Source organism: Piliocolobus tephrosceles, chromosome 6 (assembly GCF_002776525.5).
Source record: "Piliocolobus tephrosceles isolate RC106 chromosome 6, ASM277652v3, whole genome shotgun sequence".
Taxonomy (NCBI): Eukaryota; Metazoa; Chordata; class Mammalia; order Primates; family Cercopithecidae; genus Piliocolobus; species Piliocolobus tephrosceles.
In genome coordinates, this window is record NC_045439.1 from 52247021 (window position 1) to 52260614 (window position 13594).

General features: G+C 42.8%; 1 protein-coding gene across 3 annotated transcripts in view; it reads left to right on the plus strand.

The window, feature by feature from the left end:
* Positions 1 to 8992: 8992 nt before the first annotated feature.
* Positions 8993 to 13594, plus strand: part of DLGAP5 (DLG associated protein 5) — a 42323-nt gene continuing 37721 nt past the window's right edge. The window contains exons 1-2 of one of the 3 annotated variants that reach the window (XM_023231103.1): positions 8993 to 9208; positions 11497 to 11735. In XM_023231103.1, the coding sequence (XP_023086871.1) occupies positions 11498 to 11735 (238 nt within the window). In that variant the 5' untranslated portion in view covers positions 8993 to 9208; position 11497. Of the gene's footprint in view, positions 9209 to 11494; positions 11736 to 13594 lie in introns of those variants that run through there. The other 2 variants (XM_023231094.2, XM_023231111.2) reach the window with 2 other exon arrangements.

Sequence of the window (13594 nt, forward strand, 5' to 3'; positions counted from 1 at the left end):
AAAAAAAAAAAAAAAAAATTAGCTGGGCTTGGTGGCAGGCACCTGTAGTCCCAGCTACAGGTGCCTGCTGAAGCAGGAGAGGCTGAAGCGGGAGAACAGCATGAACCTGGGAGGCGGAGCTTGCAGTGAGCTGAGATCGTACCACTGCACTCCAGCCTGGGCGACAGAGGGAGACCCCGTCTCAGAAAAAAAAAGAAAAAAAGAAAAAGTGAATTTACAGTTGGAAATGCAGATTTACATACTCCAGTTGTTCCAACATACTCAAGAGTTTTCCAATAACTGAATTTAAAACAGATACCAGTTTTATATTTAAATTTAAATAGCAGCCGACCCTCAGATAATATGTGTTTGAACTGCCCCATCTCCTTATACATGGATTGTCTTCTCCTTTGGCACCCCTGAACAGCGAGACCAACCCCTCCTTTTCAGCTTACTCAATGTGAAGATGAAAAGGATGAAGATCTTTACGATGATCCACTTCCACTTAATGAATACTAAATACATTTTCTTAATAACATTTTCTTTCTCTAGCTTACTTAACTGCAAGAATACAGCAAATAACACATGTAACAGGGGAGGTTAAGGCAGCATGATCGGTTAAGCCCAGGAGATTGAGGCTGCAGCAAGCTATGATCACATCACTGCATTGCAGCCTGGGCTATGGAGCAAGATCCTGTCGCTAAAATAAATAAGTAAAGAAATAAAACATAGGAAATATGTGTCAATTCACTGTTTATGTTATCAGTAAGGCTTCTGGTCAACAGCAGGCAATCAGTAGTTAAGTTTTAGGGAAGTCATGAGTTACACTCGAATTTTCTACTGCCTGAAACGCCTCTCATCTTTGTATTGTTCAAGGTCAACTGTACTGACAGTAAAATTTAAAATTCAGTTCCTCAGTCACTCTAGGCACAATTCAGGTGCTCAATAGCTATGTGGCTGGTGGCAACTATGTTGGATGGCTCAGGTCTATGATTTTAGAGAACAAGTTTTCTCATCAACTGCCCTTGATGTCTGAAAACCAGACTTTGCATGTCCATACTATCTTTAGTTATTTTTCTCCTACCTTACCTTTTTTGTAGCCATAAATTCTCTGCCACATTACATGAATTCTCAATTTTATTATATTTCATTTTTTCTTTTCAGCTTGAAGCTTAGCGTTACTGTCCAGCCCTGTCCACTCCCCCATCAAGGGATTGTATCATCATTGTGAAACAAGGATATAATGTTCTATGACTTCCAAGTACATACATAATGGCACAAGGGAATTATAGAGTTTTTCAGAGCTTTTCCCTGAAATCAGATGCCATGACAAGTAAGATACATTACAAGTTTCTTGATATAAAAATAATGAGGTTCCTCGAGTTAATAGTAAAGAACTTTGGCAGACTACAGGCAATGTTCCTGCCTGCATCAATACTTTAAAATAGGGTTCTATGTGCCTAGTTCCAGAAATAAAACATGTTTGTGCCCAATGATGATCTAATAAAGGGAAAAGTGTACCCATATTCATGATTCAGTTCTGCCATTAACTATGAATTATGAATCAATGGGTAAATAAATGAATCAATGGGTAAATAAATTAAAATTATGAATCAATGGGTAAATATGAATTATGAATTCATATGAATTATGAATCAATGGGTAAATAAATTAAATCAGTAAGTTTTCCAAGGGGTATACTGATACTTGCTTCAGTATTGTGAGAGCATTTTTAATCTATAGAGTAAAAGAAATCTGGCCAGGCACGGTGGCTCATCCCAGCACTTTGGGAGGCCAAGGCGGGAGGATTGCTTGAGCCCAAGAGTTTGAGACCAGCCTGGACAATGTAGTGGGACCTCATCTCTAAAAAAAAAGTTTTAAAAAAAATCAGCCAAGCATGGTGGCGTATAGTCCCAGCTACTTGGGAGGCTGAGGTGGGAGAATTGCTTGAACCTGGGAGATAGAAGGTTCAGTGAGGCAGGATTGCACCACTGCACTCCAACCTGGGCAACAGAGCAAGACTCTGTCTCAAAAAAAAAAAAATTTTTTTTAAAGAATAAAAAAAATCAAAGAGAAGCAAAGGGATATAATCATTTTAAAAGAGAGCTTGTTGTTCTAGAAAGAGCATAAATACTGAAGAGTTATCTCTCCTCAGAGAGATGTGGATTCAAATTAGGAGCCAAGTAGTCAAGACACCAAGATGTAGCTAGGGCCACTGTTTAAAGCGGGAGCTGCAGTTAAAAACCAGTTACTATAGCAGCACTGTTGACTCTGCAATGCCCTGTTTCATTAGATTATGATTGGATTAATATGTATATATTAGATTCATTCTGTAGAACTTTTGCGTAAAGTTACTTTTTTTTATATAGCATGTATTCCCATGGGGAGAAAAAAAACGCAAGCCCAAGGATTTTCAAACTCAAAAAGGAGCATTCCAACTTTACCAATGCGCCTCCTAAGTCATTTCATTTCCCTATTCATAGCTGCAAGAAAATGTCATCAAAAGTCAATACAAATGCTCTTTGCATGCTCAACAGTAAAGAACTGTATGCTCGTACTGAAATATGCTGGCACACAGCACTCCATTTACTCCTATTTTATTGAGCAATATTACTGATCATAAAACTTGGATGTTGTGTTGTTAAACAATGCTATAACTGCAAAACATATTAGATGCATATGGAAAAACTAGGAAAATACATAACCATAAGAAGAGGAAAATATAAATTATAAAATTATACTCTCTGGATCTAAGAATTAATCAAATATTTTTTATTTGTCTACTTTCCTTGTGTGATCTTGAGTAGGTTACTTTAAGGCAAGTTACTTGCCAGGCTTGGTGGTGTGCACCTGTAGTCCCAGCTACTCTGGAGGCTGAGGCAGGAGAATCACTTGAACCCAGGAGGGGGAGGTTGCAATGAGCCGAGATCATACCACTACACTCCAGCCTGGGTGACAGAGCAAGACTCTGTCTCAAACAATAAATAAATAAAATATAAATAAATAAATAAATGACTTGTACTGCCACCATTCCAGACAGCAGTAGAATCCTCTTCTGGGAATAATTATTTGGGGATTTTTATGGAGGATACAATTCACTGACATCCTAATGAAACTGTACTCATTTTAAAAATGTTTAGTATACAGTATAAAAGACTGTTAAGATTTGAAAGATTGAAAATTATACATTGTTCAGAGGTTATCAGTGTTCATTAAAATGTCACTAATTTTATGTTTGTCATTAATATTAGGCATTCAACAAGCAGTTGCTAGTTGGCTGATCACGCGACTGCTCAGGTAACAGAGTTGATTAACAGTGAATAGGGTTATCATGGCTCCTCTGAACTTGAAACAAAAAAATTGCTTACAACTTCACCATTAGAACTGTGTGAGGGCAGGAACTGTATCTTCTTCAATTGTGCTTAAATACAGCACTTGGTACGTAGTAGGGCTCAATGCATGTTGAATTAAGCTCCATAGAATGATTTAAATGATTTAACCACTTATCTAAGTTTCACAGGTTCTCTAATTTTAAAAATACAAGTAAATAAAATACAAATTAATGCTACTTGGAAAAACGCTGATTTTAGTACTGTGGCAGGAAAACATATAAAAGATGAGTTATGAGCATCTTGTGGTATCAAAGAGTAAGGAAGTGCTAAAACAAATAAACAGAGACAAAAAAAACCTGTACAATGATGGGAATATGTCAAAGTGATAGACGAACAAACGGAAAGAGGTGCCAATGGCTGTAGCTGGAACAATCTGAGCAATAAAATAAAGCAGTATGGGAGTATAACCCAAAGTATAAAATAAATATTCTAAGACTCCATCCTGATATAGGCAAATGATTAAATAAATAAGTAATGAGGGGAAAGGAAGCAAGATGGCGAAATAGAAGCCTACACCATTCATCTCCTACTGGAACACCAAATTTTAATGACTATCTGCATACAGCACCAAAAATCAGGTGAACAATCATGGTACCTGGTTTTGACTTCATATTTCCAAAAGAGGCATTGAGGAAGACAGGAGAAACAGTCTTGAATTGCTGACACCATCCCTCCCCCATCCTTCACCAGTGGCCATATGGTGTGGAGACAGAATTTGTGCACTTTGGCGAGGCAGGGGGCAGTGACCCATGGACTTCTCATTATATTCAGTGCTGCCTTGCCACAGCAGCGTAAAGCTATGCTGGGTTCAGCCAGCACCCGTGTATGGAGGGAGCATTTGCACCAGCCCTAGCCAGAGGGGAATAACCTAGCAGTTGGAACTTGAGTTTCTCAGCAAGGCACACCACAGTGGACTGAAGTGCTCTGGGTTCCTAGGTAAACCTGAAAGGCAGTCTAGTACACAAGGACTGCAAGTCCTTGGCAACTCCTAGTGCTAGGCTTGTCTTACAGCCAATGAACTAGCATGGAAAGTGACCTAGAGTGACACCAGCTGGCACAACTAAGGGAGTGCTTGTGCCATACCTCCCCAAACCCCAGGCAGTGCAGCTCTCTGCAACAAAAGTGACTCTTTCCTTCTGCTTCAGTAGAGGAGAGTGAAGAGTAAAGAGGACTTTGTCTTGCATCTGGGATCCACCAGCTCAGCCACAGTACGATAGGACATTAAGTAGGGTGATGAGGCTCCCATCCCAGGCCTTAGCTCCTAGACAACATTTCTAAACACATCTTGAGCCAACAGGGAACCCACTGCCTTGAAAGGAAGGACTCAGTCCTGGCAGGATTCATCAGTCCTTGGGCCCTGAAGAGCAGCAATAACAGGGAGTATGCTGTGGGCCTTGGGCTCTGAGATATGCTGGCTTCAGGGGTGACCCAGCACATTCCCAGCTGTGGTGGCTACAGTGAAAGACTCCTATTTGAGAAAAGCAGAGGGAAACATAAAGGGGGCTTTGTCTTGCACCTTAGGTACCAGTTCAGCCACAGAGGGGTAGAGCACCAAGTGGGTTCTTGGGGAAGTCCTCGGGTCCAGGCTAAGGCTCTTGACAGCATTTCTGGATCTTCCCTGGGCCAGAGGGAAGCCCATTGCCCTGAAGGGTGAGTTCTAGGCCTGGCAGCATTCACCACAAGCTGACAGAAGAATGCTTGAACTTTATGTGAACATCAGCCGTGGCCTGGCAGAAACCCCCATGAACAGGTGGTGGTGGTGGCTATAGGAGAGGCTCCTCTGCCTGTGGAAAGGGAAGGAAACAGTTGAAAGGGCTTTGTATTATGGTTTGAATGTCAGGTTAGCCACAGAAAAACAACATCAGGTAGGCCAGGCACAGTGGCTCAAGCCTGTAATCCCAGCACTATGGGAGGCCAAGATGGGTGGATCACGAGGTCAGGAGTTCAAGACCAGCCTGGCCAACATAGTGAAACCCCGTCTCTACTAAAAATACAAAAATTAGCTGGCTGTGGTGGTGGACACCTGTAATCCTAGCTACTTGGGAGACTGAGGCAGGAGAATCACTTGAATCCAGGAGGCAGAGGTTGCAGTAAGCCAAGATTGTGCCATTGCACTCCAGCCTGGGCGGCAGAGCGAGACTCCATCTGAAAAAAAAAAAAAAAAAAAAAGAATAGAACATCAGGTAAATTGCTAAGATTTCTGACTCCAATCCCTAGCTCGCAGACAGCCCAGCTCTGGGAACACCCGGGGCCTACAGAAACTCATGATAGGTGCTGGCTTAATGTCTGATCCAGCACAGTCCCAGTGGTGGTGGCCACAGTGGGCCACCACCCTCAGTTACAGCTGGCTCAGCAGAGAGAGAGATTCCATTTATTTCAGAGCAAGTAAGTGAAAAGAACAAGAGTCTCTGCTTGTAATTCAGAGAATTCTTCCAGATCTTTTCCAAGACCATCAAGGTGGTACCTCTACAAGTCTGAAAAAACCACAGCATTATTAGGCTTGGGGCACAAGTCCCTTCAAATACCCTGAAAGTCTTCCCAAGAAGGACAGCCAAAAACAAGCCCAGATTGTGAAGACTACAATAAATACTTAATTTTTCAACGCCCAGACACCAATGAACATCTACAAGCATTAACACCATCCAGGAAACATGATCTCACGAAATGAACTAAATAAGGAACCAGGGACCAACCCTGGAGAAACACAGATATATGAACTTTCTATCCTATTTCATATATCTATGAAAATTCATAGTTATATGAACTTTCAGGCAGAGAATTCAAAGCAGCTGTTTTGAGGAAACTCAAAGAAATTCAATATAACACAGACAAGGAATTCAGAATTCTATCAGATAAATTTAACAAAGAAGCTGAAATAATTTAAAAGCAGCAGAAATTCTAGGGTCAAAAAATATAACTAACATGCTGAAGAATGCATCAGAGTTTCTTAATAGCAGAATAGTTTTGTTTCTGTTTTTTGTTGTTGTTGTATTTTTGTTGTTGTTGTTGTTGTTTTTTGAGACAGGGTCCCACTTTTTTGTCCAGGCTAGGGTACAGTAGTGCCATCATAGCTCACTGTAACCTCAAACTCCTGGGCTCCAGTGATGTTCCCACCTCAGTTTCCCAAGTAGTGAGTCTAGAGATGTGTGCCACCATGCCCAGCTAATTTTTATTATTATTATTATTTGGTAGAGATAGGGTCTTGCTATGTTGCCAGTGCTGGACTTGAACTCCTGGCCTCAAGTGATCTCAAGTGATTCTCCTCCCATCTTGGTCTCCCAAAGTGCTGAAATTATGAGCCACCATTCTCAGCCTCTTTTTTTTTTTTTTTGAGACTGAGTCTTGCTCTGTCACCCAGGCCAGGCTAGAGTGGAATGGTGCGATCTCAGCTCACTGCAACCTCCGCCTCCTGGATTCAACCGATTCTCCTGCCTCAGCCTCCTGAGTAGCTGGGACTACAGGTGTGTGCCACCATGCCTGGCTAATTTTTGTATTTTTAGCAGAGACGGGGTTTCACCATAGTGGCCAGGCTGGTCTTGATCTCTTGACCTCGTGATCCACCCGCCTTGACCTCCCAAAGTGCTGGGATTACAAGCGTGAGCCACAGTGCCTGACCAGAAGGGTGAACATTAAAGACTGACAACCCCACATGCTGGAAAACATGTGAAACAAGTGGAACTCTTATACGTGACTGGTGGGAATTGTAAAATGGTACAACCATTTTGGAAAACTGCTTGGCAATTCCTTATAAAGTTAGACATACCCATAGCCAAGGGTGAGAGCACCCGCTTATAGTTCCAGCTATTCAAGAGGCCAAGGCTGCAGTGAACTATGATTGTGCCACTGCTCTGTAGCCTGGGGGACAGAGAGACCCTGTTTCTAAAAAAAAAAAATTTAAGTTAAACATACCCAGAACGACCCAGAAATTCCACTCCTGTATTTCCTCAAGGGAAATAAAACATGCCCACAAAGACTTGTATAAGAATGGTTATAGCAACTTTGCTCATAATAGCCAAAAATTGAAAGCAATACATATCCATCAACTGGCGAATGCATAAAGTATTCAATGGAATTCCTCTCAATAACAAACACTACTAACTTCCGGTTCACGCAGACCCAACAGAGTACCTATCACCTTCATTTGTATAGTGTCAGAACTAAGAGGAGTTGTTGCTGATGCGGTGGGAGATGGACTGGAAAGAAACAGGCCACTCTTCTGAGTGATGGAAATGCTCTACGTCCTGATGGGGTGGTAGTTACACAGCTGTGTACATTTGCCAAAACTCATCAAATTGTCCACTGTGGGGGGGGAAATATTATTTATTTATTTATTTATTTATTTATTTATTTATTTGAGACAAAGTCTCGCTCTGTCGCCCAGGCTGCAGTGCCCTGGTTCGATCTCCGCTCACTGCAGGCTCCGCCTCCCAGGGTCACGCCATTCTCTTGTCTCAGCCTCCCGAGTAGCTGGGACTACACGCACCCGCCACCACGCCCGGCTAATTTTTTATATTTTTAGTAGAGACGGGGTTTCACCATGTTAGCCAGAATGGTCTCAATCTCCTGACCTTGTGATCAGCCCGCCTCGGCCTCTCAAAGTGCTGGGATTGCAGGCGTGAGCCACCGCGCCTGGCAAAACACTATTATTTTCACTGTACGAAAACTTCACCTCAACAAAAAACAAACTAGAAAAGAAAAAAAGGGGGAGAGGGGCTGGCGACGTTGAAAAGTAAAATTAAACGACGTAAGTTTTTGATAATTGGGGTAAGCCTTTTCTTTAAAACGTATACTAAAGAAAACAGTCCAAGAAGGTCTGCTGGGTTCTGTGACTAAACAAAGATATTAAAAAGCCCTGAATCCAGTTTGGGCAACGTAGTGAAGCCCTGTCTCTACAGAATTTTTTTAAAGTTAGCCAGGCGTGGTGGTGCGCGCCTATAGTCCCAGCTACTCTGGAGGCTGAGGTGGGAGGATGGTTTGAACCCAGTAGGTCGAGGCAGCAGTGAGCAGTGGTCGGTGCCCACTGCACTCCAGCCTGAGCGACAGACTGATACCTTGTCTCAAAAAACAAAAACAAAAACAAAAAAAGCCCCGCGAGTTCTGGGGTAGATTTCCCGCAGCCCAGTTTCGCCAGCGGCCCAGCATCACCCCCTGGCCTCCGCCGCCCACTCCGGCCCTTCACCTGACGTGAGCGCCCCCACTGCTCCACCCCTTCTCTTTTTTTTTTTTTTTTTTTTTTTGAGGCGGAGTCTCGCTCTGTCGCCTGGACTGGAGTGCAGTGGCCGGATCTCAGCTCACTGCAAGCTCCGCCTCCCGGGTTTACGCCATTCTCCTGCCTCAGCCTCCAGAGTAGCTGGGACTACAGGCGCCCGCCACCTCGCCCGGCTAGTTTTTGTATTTTTAGTAGAGACGGGGTTTCACCGTGTTAGCCAGGATGGTCTCGATCTCCTGACCTCGTGATCCGCCCGTCTCGGCCTCCCAAAGTGCTAGGATTACAGGCTTGAGCCACCGCGCCCGGCAACTCCACCCCTTCTCATCCCGCGTCGCGGTCCCGCCTATTTTCCCTCTCACACCCATCTTTTGAACAGTCACTTCACCTTTCAATCAATTCAAATGTCGCACGGAGCAAACCAATCGCAAGCCTCGTTGAGTGGAAGGGGCGGGATCTTCCCCGGAAGTGTTGGTTAAAGCCCCTCCAATCAGCGGCTCCGTGCGGCAAGTTTGAATTTCGTGGAGGTTCGGGTTGTGAAGGTTCCTCCTTCGGAGTCGGCGGTGGTCGTCCAGAACGAGTGTTGTTTACTTTTTGTTTGGTTGAGGCTTCACGCTAGAAGGTGCCTCAGGTAGGTGGGTGCTGGAGAGCTGGACGGAGAACGCTGGCCCGCTTCCGTTGAAGGTCTAGAAGGGTCTGAGGACCGGGGACTGTGAGCGTCGGAGCCAGTTAGAGGCAGCCTCCTTTAGGAGCGTGTTACCTGCCTTTACTGAAGCTGATAACGCGAACCTTTAAAAGAGTCCGTATATTTGCCGTGACCTCTGTAGAAGTCAGTGTTTCACCACGGGGGCGTAATTGGCCTTTGGGGTGAAACTGTTCTTCACTAGCTCCGACCTTAAATTTCCGTAGCTCTTCCCAGGTCCCATGGCAACTAAAAACGCCCGGTTGAGAACCTTTAGTCAAGCAAGATTAACGCATTCTAGACTTTCAAGCTGGAGGCAACGCCACTCAGCCAAACAAAATTTAGGTGTGTGTGAAGAGTCAGGCTGCCTGGCTTGGGATCTCAGCTTCACTACCTTTTAGATATGCTAATGTGAGCAGTTAATTGACCTCATCTGTATAAGAGCGATAATAGTAACTACCTTTCAGGGTTATTCTGATAATTATACCTTTAATGTTGTCCTTGCTCGCTCTTTCTCTTGCTGTGGATAGTGCTGTCCTGTATTTAATACATAAGTCTTAATTTTTCTTCAATCTTCAGCGAATTAATACTGCAGGAGATAAATAGTAGAAAAGAGTTCTTTATGAAAAACACAGTCCATTGTCACTTTCCTTGAGTCTTGGAGGAGAATGTTATTAGCGTGCAGGTCAGATTCTCATTTTTTATATTTTGTCTATTGCTTAGAATCATGTAACAATTTATTGCATTACTTGTGCCAATTTTCCTATTATCTGGAGTTTTCTAGTGGATTTAGTTAATTCTTGTTGAAGAGTATACCATAGTGTGCCTATCACAGAGCCTCCCCCTTACCTTTTTTTGTTTGTTTGTTTTTTAACTGCCAAGACTTCTGAGAATCAGTGTCCTTTCTCCAGTTTGACTTGGTAGTTCTCTATACCAGCTACACAGGTGACCCCCTCAAACTTTCCAGTTTTCTTTGTTCTCCCCAGTTGGACCCACTGACATCGTCTTTATTGACCTCTTTTGTTTTGCTTGAATACATTCTCAAAGATCTTTCCAAGAAAAAGGCATGTGCCAAGTAAACTATATGATTTCGTGCATGTGTGTATGTGTGTATGGCTTTTCTTTCTTAAAATTGATAGAGACGGAGTCGTGTTATGTTGCCCAGGCTGGTCTCAAACTCCTGGGCTCAAGCAATCCTCCTGCTTTGGCCTCCCAAAGTGGTAGCATTATAGGCCTAAGCCACCCTGCCAGCCTAAACTGTATGATTTCTTGTATGGATGAAAATAATGGAGCAAACTGATAGGGTTATTGTGAACTACATATTTGGTCTTGTTCTGTTTTCTGGTAAACTACTACTAAAATCCTTGGAGTCTTCGAAGTGGTATCTTTTTGTATACTAATGATTGACTGATAGCTGGATGCCTCTCAGTAGCTTCTGGATTGGGGCTGGTCACTAGACAGACCAAGGCAGGATTAGAGAGTTGGGATTTTCAGCCCCACCTCACAACCTCTGGGGAGGGGAGAGGAGCTGAAGGTTGACTTGATCACCAGTGGCCAATGATTTAATCACTCATGCTTATGTAATGAAGCTGCCATAAAAACCAAAAAAAAAAAAACACCTGTGTTTGGAGAGCTTCTTAGGTGAACACATGAAGGTTCCTAAACGGTGGTGCTACCTGAGAGAGCATGGAAGCTCCTTGTTCCTTTCCACATACTTTGCCCTGTGCCTCTCTATCCAACTCTATCTGTATCTGGCTGCCTATTGATTATGTCTACATGACTAATAGGTACCTGGTGTGGGGTTTTTGTTTGTTTTTGTTTTTGCTTGTTTTTTTTTTTTTTTTGGCTTTAGAAGAAATGTTAGACTACCTGCATTTGTCATCATGGGTAAGGAAACTATTCTGTACATGGTCCTTCACTTAACCTATTTTCACCTTTAGTTCACGCTTTTCTTTTTGCAGTGTTCTCTAAGCCCAGAGCCTCTTTTATTCTGGACTATAGCTTCCTGGCTTTCTCTTCATCGATCAAGCAAGTTCCTATTTAAAACCCCCAAATAGGTAGCTTCTTATGCTCTGATAATCTTCTTCCCACTTTTCAGTGTTGCATATTTCTTTCATTGCGCATTTTATATTTTTATTTCAGAAGGCCCTGAAGTGGGACGGGAGATGAACTATAATCTTAATTTTTTTAAATAATGAAAATTCATGTAAGTTGGGTTTTGTCCTTTTCCTTGACAGGATGTCTTCATCACATTTTGCCAGTCGACACAGGAAGGATTTAAGTACTGAAATGATTAGAACTAAAATTGCTCATAGGAAATCACTGTCTCAGAAAGAAAACAGACATAAGGAATACGAACGAAATAGACACTTTGGTTTGAAAGATGTAAACATTCCAACCTTGGAAGGTAGAATTCTTGTTGAATTAGATGAGACTTCTCAAGAACTTATTCCAGAAAAGGCCATCGTTAAGCCAAGTAAGTAAAGGTCTGTTGTAATTTTAAGTACTTTGAAGAGTGAATAATAGTTGGTTTAATGCCTGTGTGAGTAAAAAACCCTGGCCAGAAGAATTTTGAAATATCATTCTATAAATAACTTTTCTTTTTTGGTCTTTTTCCTTTTTTTCTTTTCTTTTCTTTTTTTTTTTTTTTTTTGACGGAGTCTCACTCTGTTGCCCGGGCTGGAGTGCAGTGGCCGGATCTCAGCTCACTGCAAGCTCTGCCTCCCAGGTTTACGCCATTCTCCTGCCTCAGCCTTCTGAGTAGCTGGGACTACAGGCGCCCGCCACCTCGCCCGGCTAGCTTTTTGTATTTTTTAGTAGAGACGGGGTTTCACCGTGTTAGCCAGGATGGTCTCGAACTCCTGACCTCGTGATCCGCCCGTCTCGGCCTCCCAAAGTGCTGGGATTACAGGCTTGAGCCACTGCACCCGGCCTTTTTTTTTTTTTTTTTTTATTACAAGAGACAGGGTCTCACTGTCACCTGGGCAGGAATGCAGTGGTATACTCACTGTAACCTCAAATTCCTGGGCTAAGGAATTCTCTTGCCTCAGCCTCCCAAAGCGTACGGATTACAGGCATGAACCACCATGCCTGGCCCCTTAACCTGTTTTCTACAACTAACTACTGTCTTTAAGGCAAAGCCATTTACCTATGGAGTATTATAACACTTTATCTATATTGCCTCATAGAAATCCTAAAGTTCTTATGGAGCTTAGGTAGAGTAAGTGTTGATAAGATAAACTGATAGGCAATGTAAAAACAGAATAATTAAAGAATCCATGAAATGAGAGTACTTTGTCAATGGAAACATTACTAAGAAGAGCAAAGAATCCATCCTTGCAGTTTGCCCAGAAGGATTGGGACCATTAGGATGGAGGGAACCAACTAAAGAAGAAAGGAATAATCTCAGAAAAAGGTGAAAATAGAGCATCTTATAAGGCAAAGGATGCTACAGAGAAGAGAAAGGGAACTGAGAAATGACTTGTGTTTAGTCAGGAGTCACCCTACTCCTATTTGTTGTGTTCATATAGCAGGCATTAGGAGCTAGATGGCATTGAAATAATGCTAGGATAAATGGGGAATGGCAGAAAGAACAAACATTTTTTATTTGAGAAAGGGTGGTAGTGTTACCTTCTAAGTCATCTCCTTGCCTTTACTGTTGTCCTCTCAAATGCTCCATTTCTTAACCAAAAATATTTCAAATAAAAGTCTAACTATGTCAGTATGCTATTAAAATATCCTTTATTTCCCATTTGCAAAGGCTTAGAGGTAGGAGTGTGCCTGGTATGTTTTAGTGAATGCAAGTAGGTAACCGGGTATAAAAGAATGAGCAAGGGAGATAGATTGCATAGAATCCTAAGGACCATCATTATAAGGACATTGACTTTTACTCTGAAATGAGAGGCCATTAATGGGTGTTTATGTAATCTGAGTTATATTTTAAAAGGATCACTTTGGAGTCAGGCCTGTAGCCCTAGCTACTCCAGAGGCTGAGGCAAGAAATCTGGAGCTCAGGAGTTTGAAGCTTTAGTATGCTACGATGGTGCCTGTGAAAGGCCACTGCACTCTGGCCTGGGCAACACATGGAGATCCTGTCCCCTAAAAAAAAAAAAAAAGAAAAAGGATCAGGTTGGGCGCAGTGGCTCATGTCTAATCTCAGCACTTTGGGAGGCCGAGGCAGGTGGATCATGAGGTCAGGAGTTCGAGACCAGCCTGACCAACATGGTGAAACCCTGTCTCTACTAAAAATACAAAAATTAGCTAGGTGTGGTGACACGCATCTGTAATCCCAGCTACTCAGGAGGCTGAGGCAGGAGAATCGCTTGAACCCGGGAG